The following is a 7,349-nucleotide window of genomic DNA, read 5'->3' as shown; positions in this document are numbered from 1 at the left end:
AATGCAAGATTTCTTGGTCAGGATTAAAACAAATTTGAATTGGCTCTACACATTGGAATGATTGCCTATTAGGCACACTCCTAAGTACCACAAAATAAATTTCTAAAAATTGCACATAAACCTTTTACATTAAAGTGGAAGCTTTTAATTTTTTTTTGTTCATAATGAAGAAAGATTACTTTGATATATTAGCTTTTAATTTATTAATTTATTCATTATTCAATCTCGTTTTTACACAAGATTATCAAAACAAATTTGCAATTGCTGTTACACAGAGAACAATAGACAAACATACGCTTACTGTGTATAAAGTCGTTAGGCTAGTTTATCATCCTTTTTAGCTTCTTTAAAGATGTGACTAAATCTAAGAATGGTTAGCTATTTATACGCTATTAGCATATACAGTATTTCATGCAGAAAATCTAGCATGATAATTCATACATGCACATCACACATAGTATGTCTGTAATACAGTCTTTCAATCAAAGAAAATATCATTCCCAACCCTCAAATAGATACACTAAAGTTGAAATTATTTCAAATAATTATGCATCATTATTTATTTTATACGTGTTAAAGTGTTAACACCAATTGTCACTCTACACGATTGGTTGTGGAAACCTGATTCCTGTTTTTTCATAATATTAGAATATCAGTTTGTGTGGAATCTGAATATCATACAATTTTAAAGAACAGTATTATGAGCTCATAAATATGTATCAATGTTACAATGGTACTTACCAACAATTTTCAGTATTTTATTGTGATTCTCATTTCTCTCAGTTTCATTCTCTTCCAATTTTTCTGGAAGGAAAAACATATTTTAAGTAAGCATTAAGTGCAGATACAAATATGAACAGTATTAAGCTTTATTTCATATGTTAAATGTCAAACTTCGTCGTCTTAATTACGTTTCAGTCCTTGAACCATTTTTCTAGTTTCTGCATCTTCTTCAGCCTGTTTCCTCAGTTCTTCTATGTAATGGCAGTCACGGACAGGGTCCATCGTCTCATGTCTCAAAAAGTCCACCTCTCTTTCAAACTGGTTCCCATTGCTAAGGAAAGAATCAAGGTCCACAACTGCTGATCTGACAGTGGACCAGATCGTGTTGAAATCAGCATTGGAGAGGGCTGGGCTAGAAGAATGTACACATTGATTTCTGGCAATACGGATTCTCTCAATGTTGGCAGAGAGAGATCGATCTGTGGGGTCTGGATCATATCCCCACCGATTTCTGTGTGGAGGTATGCTACAAATGTTTCTGAGTAGTATGTACAATAAGGAAATGTCCATATCATCATAGTTTCCTGTATAACTACTACCTCTCGGTAAAATTATATTCATCTGTTGAGCTGTCAGACGGGGGAGATCACTCCTCTTTCGTTTGATGACGTGTGGAAATGTTGACGCTGGTACATAATGACGTAAAACATCACGTAACTCATCTGTACATGGACCCAGCAGAAGTCGACAGGCTCTACAGGCATTTGTCGTCTCCTCTGTAGACGCGTAAGACGAGGAGGCCATAGTAATCTTCTAATGCTTTTCTGAAATGTAACAAATAATCCAAAAATTTGATAATAAACAAACACATTAGAACTATCTTAGTAAAACTACACATTGCTCAGGCACTAAGACAACTAGTTAAATTGCTTAAATTAAAATACTCTTCACTGATTTCAGACTGTTTGCTAGAGTACCATACTGCAAATTTACTGACTTGCTAGAATGTTATGTATGTATATTTTTTAATGTCTTTTGTTTGGTAGAAAAGATAAGACTACATCAATTCAAGAATTAAAATAATGTGTCCAAATGAACTTTTAACTTTGTAGTTGCGTTACTTTATGTACACAGTGACAAACCCGCATGCCATATGACATGTGACCTCGAAATACTTCCTCAATAACAAAAGATTTATAAAATTAACAATTCATTTTACTCTGTGATTTGATCGAATGACCTAAATTAAGGGTCCTATTATATCCTAGGAACAAAAAGAATCACTACAGGTTGTTGTACAAGTATGATCTTCTAAAGTTATTGCACCATTAAATTATGGAAACTCTGATCACGAAGTTTTGTGTCAGATATTCTTATTTTTTGCTACGTCAAAGTTATGACCAAAGCAAGAATTTCCTCGTGCATTTGTATTTTTTAAATGTCTAATTGATCTTAGGAAAGTGTCTTCAGTAAATATGTTTTTCTAGATCTTTTAGTTATTGATAGATAGAATTTAATAATATTGAACCCGGTATCATTGACAAAGATTACCATAGAGTCAATCTAATTAAAATTAGATGTTAGATCCCATCGCATACTCGCTATACTAACATCGTTAGTGTAGCGAGTATGCGAGCTGATCTAACATCTAATTTTAATTAGATTGACATAGAGTTGGCTTAGGGCACACTTTTGCCTGTCAAAGAAGTTATGTACAATGCATCCTTTAAAAGCATAATGACAAATCATCATTTTTATTTTCATAAATAGGTCATCATTTTTATTTTCACTTTCTAATTCTGAAAATACCAATTGAATTGATGTCTCCCAAGTTTTCCTTCCATTTTAAACTGGGTCGGGGGTCCGTAAAATCTGAAAAATTAATGATTTTTTTTATTGGGAAAATCATCATACTATATACAGGTTAGGCACACCCCCCCAAATGGTCATTTAGCCCCCGTTTGGTGGTCAATCGCCCAAATCGGCGTCTTCTTTACCTAACCAAATGGTGGTCTTTTTTATTCAAATCCTTTTTTTTAATTAAAATAAAGCAAAAGCGCATTTACTCAGGCATTGGGGAATTTAATTTACATATTCATCGTCCATTTAATACAATTTAGTCAATTTTCAATGTGGAATTTTTTTGGAACTTCGTAAAAACGAAACCCATAATTGTTCGTGACTGCCGAACTATTTGCTCAAACATTACGAAAAATTATTTTGTTCAGTAAAAAATATATTTAAACAAGAGGTGTTAGTCTAGAGAAGTAACTTTATAAATGATCTTTCAATCTGCGTCTATATAAACCTCCATAAAATCTCGTTAAACACGAGCTCCTCGTATCTTATTTGTATGGAGGGCACTAATTGCTATAATATTCATTTTTTCCTACATTTGAATGTAACATTTATTCTTTATTTTCTTTTAGGATGAAGTTACAATTTTTGTGCGACCCTTTGTGGTTTAGTATGCATATCTATGATGTATCTACTATATTTATTAAATATTTTTTAATAAAAAATTTACAAAGTGACGTTTTGCCATTATTCTTGTTTTTATTCCAAGATTATTGTTTTGGAGCGATTATTTTTTCATGAATTCACTGCATATCGTATTTTTGTAAAAGATAAAGCCATTGCATACGAAATAAACGAAATGAAAGCGAATTCTTACCCTTCCCCTAATTTTACTTGGTGAAAATTAACACTAAACTACGCGCGAGATGGAGGGAATTTTTCTTTTTAAGTTAAAACATAAAAACGTTACACTTGTTTACATAGGTGACGATTTTGTCAAATATTTGAACGTCACTGTTCAAAAATGCCCGCGTTGAAATTCTGATTTTTTTTTTTGTTCAAAGTTTAGAAAAATATCTATATTTTATTCCCCGTGAGTTGAAATTATGCGCCATTTCACGTCATTCCAGAGAACTGAACAAAACGATTTTTCTCTCCCATTTGGTGGTTAATAAAGACGCCGATATGGGCGATTGACCACCAAACGGGGGTTAAATGACCATTTGGGGGTGTTTGCCCAACCTGATATAAGAATGTTTCCAGTAAATGAACATGAGAGAATTTCTAAAATAAATCCTGAAAAATTCCAAGCAATTGCAATAGGGGCTAAAACACAAAAACAACAAATCTCTTTTGACCTGGAAAATGTTATCATCAAATGTGAAGATGAAGTTAAACTTTTAGGAATTACAATTGATTTTAAACTGAATTTTAACACTCATATTTCAGAGATATGTAAGAAGGCGGCGAGACAACAAAATGTTTTGAAACGGATTGGGAAATATCTGAATAGATTGGGAAAGCTTACTATATACCATAGTTTTATCATGTCAAATTTTAGTTATTGCCCCCTGACTTGGCACTTCTGTAGTGAGAAAAATACTCAAAAAATCGAGAAAATTCAGTTAAGAGCGCTGCGCTTTATTTATAATGATTATGAAAGCTCATATGAACAACTATTGGAAAGGTCCAAATTGCCCGCCCTAAAAATCAGAAGAATGAGATTACTGGCATTGGAAACATTTAAAATCATTAATAAAAAGAGCCCACTCTTTCTTCAAGATCTGGTCAAAGTTAAAGAAAACTCATATAATTTTAGGTATTCTAAAGCCGCACATATTCCCAGACCCAAAACTACGAGATATGGAAAAGGTTCTTTCAGATATGAGGCAGCAAGGACATGGAATACACTTCCCAATGATATCCGAAATACCACATCATTTAATTTATTCAAGAACTACATATCTACCTGGTGTGGATATCAAAAATGTAACTGTAGTGTATGTAAATACCAGACCATGCTGCCTTTGTCTGAGAAGCCTTCCTAAATGTTTCTTTTGCAATCATCTAAACTTTTTGTGTGTGTATGCTTCTGGTTTTTTGGTTTCTTTTTTCTATTTTTTTTCTCTTCTGTTATTATTATTATTATGTTCTGTGATGTCCTTATATGTGCAAAGCATTGAATAGTTGCATGCTTTTTATGTTGCTTTCCTTGTTGTTCAACTTTCATTTCTGTCAGTGTTTGTAAATGTTATGTACTGTACTGCGCTTTATGGATGTTCTTACTTTTAACAATCATATATTATTTATTCTTCTCAATTATTACTTTAATCAGCATGATTAGTGCTTATTTTAAAAGACTGTGATATCCATCCGTGTGCAAAACAATATATGCTGCTTCTTCTTTTTTTTAGTTTATTCTTTGTGCTAGCTAGTATATGTGATTTTTGTTTTCTTTAGCCTTAAAGTGTAATTTTAAATGGCTTCATTTAAATTATCTTTTGTTTTACTAACAATGTATATTTTTACTAATTTTTATCTTTGTGTAAATATATATTAAAGTCGGTTAAAGAGCTTACCACAGCTCATGTTATTTCTGTTGAATTGTATATATATGCCGACTATAAATAAAAATCATTTGACTTGACTTGACTTGATTGTTTTCCTAAAACGAAAGTAGACTTTAAAACAATATATAATTTCGATTAGCATTGTAATTGGACCTTATCTTATACCTAACGTCATTTTGAACCCTTTTGCTGGCAGTTTATTTGCAAATTTATGAAAACATGTAAGCATTAAATGTGTCTGTACCTTCAAATGCCTGTGCAGGAAAACGAAAGTTCGCCACTATGGGCATTGTTTAAATTTATTTGTTTTTCTGACACTTAAAATCTTACTTGATATTCTTTAATGCTCTACCTTTTTCAAATGATGAAATGAATATATTGGTAGCCTATATTCCGAGATTAAATCCTAAGACATATCTACTAGAGGTTCATTTTACTTCTCTGGGATTTCCACTTTTCAATGCAAGATCGTAGCGGTTGCCAATGATTTCGGCTCTCGAATAATTCACCCTTTCTTTATATTAATATCAACCCCTTATTAACAAATCTACTTTTGTATTCGCATGAGGCAGAACTTTTGCAAAATCCTATGCGTGAAAAGAAGAAAGCACTTGCTGTTGTCTTCAACTCGACATTTAGATATATCCATGTATTGTCAATTAACAATTGTAATTTCCATTCTTTTGTCAATGTGATCTATACTGGTGAGCTTGAAATAAAAAATACCACAGAGTCTGACACATCTGTTTCATACTTGAATATTTTACTTGAAAAAGACGTTAATGGTAATCTAACAACCAAGCTGTATGATAAACGCGATCACTTTAACTTTCCTATCGTCAATGTCCCTTACTTATGCAGCAATATACCTTTATCACCTGCATACGGTGTCTGTATATCTCAGTTAATTTTATACGCAAGGGCATGTTCTACGTATGGACAATTTCTAGTTTCTGGTAAAATTCAAGCAAACATCTACTTTCCTATCCGATGTATACTTGCACATTTACCTCAATGTTACTAGGATGATTCATTGAACATCCAACGTTTAAAAATAGCATGCTGTTTTTATTGTCAACCATTTTTCTTCCTGGGTAACATGTTTGGATTGATTTCTGAAATAAAGAATCAATTTCAAACATTATTATTTAATACTTAAAGGAACTTGGACACAGTTTCAGTTTAAAAAAATAAAGTTTAATTTTTCCATTTTGTATGCTTACAAATACTTTACTAAGGTATTTCGTATGATCATCCAAAATTAAATTTCAGTTGTTGGGGTACAGAGGAGATTTAGATAATGGTAATTTCCATTCCAACGTCGATACAGGTTAGGAGAGCTTGAGATAAAAGATACCAAAGAGTCTGACACATCTGTTTCATACTTGGATATTTTACTTGAAGAAGACGTTATTGGTAATTTAACAACCGAGTTATATGATACACGTGATGACTTTAACTTTTCTATCGTCAACTTCCCTTGCTAAAGGTTATGGTTAGGCTTTCAGTCGGTAATTGAAATATTTGTCTACTCGAAAGATATCGACCGTCAATATGGGGAGTCTTTTAATTTGCAAAGAGAATTTTCAGGAAAATACTTGGAAATGTAAGTGTATATTTGACAACATCTCAATACGAAGTGTCCAGTACAGCAATCTCTGTTGCAATACCTGAAGATAAGAAAGTTCACAAGTTAATTAATAAGAATGTATAAGGTAAAGATAACGAACAGTGATCGATCTCAAAAATAATTATAAACAAAGCTGTGAAGAGAGGATAAACACGGACCACTGGAAATTTCAACTGTGGGATCAGGTGCCAAGGAGGATTAAGCATTCCCTGTTGACCGGTCATACTCCGTTAGCATATCTACTAATGAAGTACTGGTAGATAAAACATTCGTAGCCAACTTTAGTACAAAAACAAAGGCCTAACAATTGATAGAAAACAAATCAACCAAAATACGACCTACAGGACTTTTACGAGAAGCGCTGACTTTAACAGTTGACGAATTAATTTTACACAAGAACAGTGAACGGAAGCTCTCTTAAGATATAAATATTTAGCTCAACATTTAATTCAACGAAAATAAGGGGCTATTTCAAAGCACAGATAAGTTGTCCTTTCAGAAAACGAAAACCATCCTACCCTTAAATCCAGGCCTTTACATATAAGTCCCCCTAACACCATTACTATGACCACTAGAAAGGTTTTCCTGTCCATTATTAATTATGTACATCCGTAGATGATACAGATTCA

At 32.6% G+C, this 7,349-nt stretch overlaps 1 protein-coding gene across 2 annotated transcripts; it reads right to left on the bottom strand.

Moving 5' to 3' along the window:
- Nucleotides 1-623: 623 nt before the first annotated feature.
- LOC134281344 (uncharacterized) lies at nucleotides 624-5,802 on the bottom strand. Of its 2 annotated transcripts, none has more exons than XM_062763829.1 (4): nucleotides 5,421-5,802; nucleotides 2,533-2,595; nucleotides 912-1,547; nucleotides 624-804 (listed from the first exon to the last, which is right to left on the bottom strand). In XM_062763829.1, the coding sequence occupies exons 3-4, from the start codon at nucleotides 1,525-1,527 to the stop codon at nucleotides 707-709; spliced, it is 714 nt and encodes a 237-aa protein (XP_062619813.1). In that variant the 5' UTR covers nucleotides 1,528-1,547; nucleotides 2,533-2,595; nucleotides 5,421-5,802; the 3' UTR covers nucleotides 624-706. The 2 variants fall into 2 exon arrangements, with proteins under 2 accessions (XP_062619813.1, XP_062619814.1); XM_062763830.1 differs by having other exon boundaries at nucleotides 5,443-5,802.
- Between the last annotated feature and the right edge of the window lie 1,547 nt (nucleotides 5,803-7,349).

The sequence above is a fragment of the Saccostrea cucullata genome, unplaced genomic scaffold, assembly GCF_032062105.1.
Source record: "Saccostrea cucullata isolate Sc308-1 unplaced genomic scaffold, CSIRO_AGI_Scuc_v1 ctg11261, whole genome shotgun sequence".
In the NCBI taxonomy this organism is placed as follows: Eukaryota; Metazoa; Mollusca; class Bivalvia; order Ostreida; family Ostreidae; genus Saccostrea; species Saccostrea cuccullata.
Note: the sequence above shows the minus strand (reverse complement) of the source record. Positions and strands in the feature narration are given on the sequence as shown.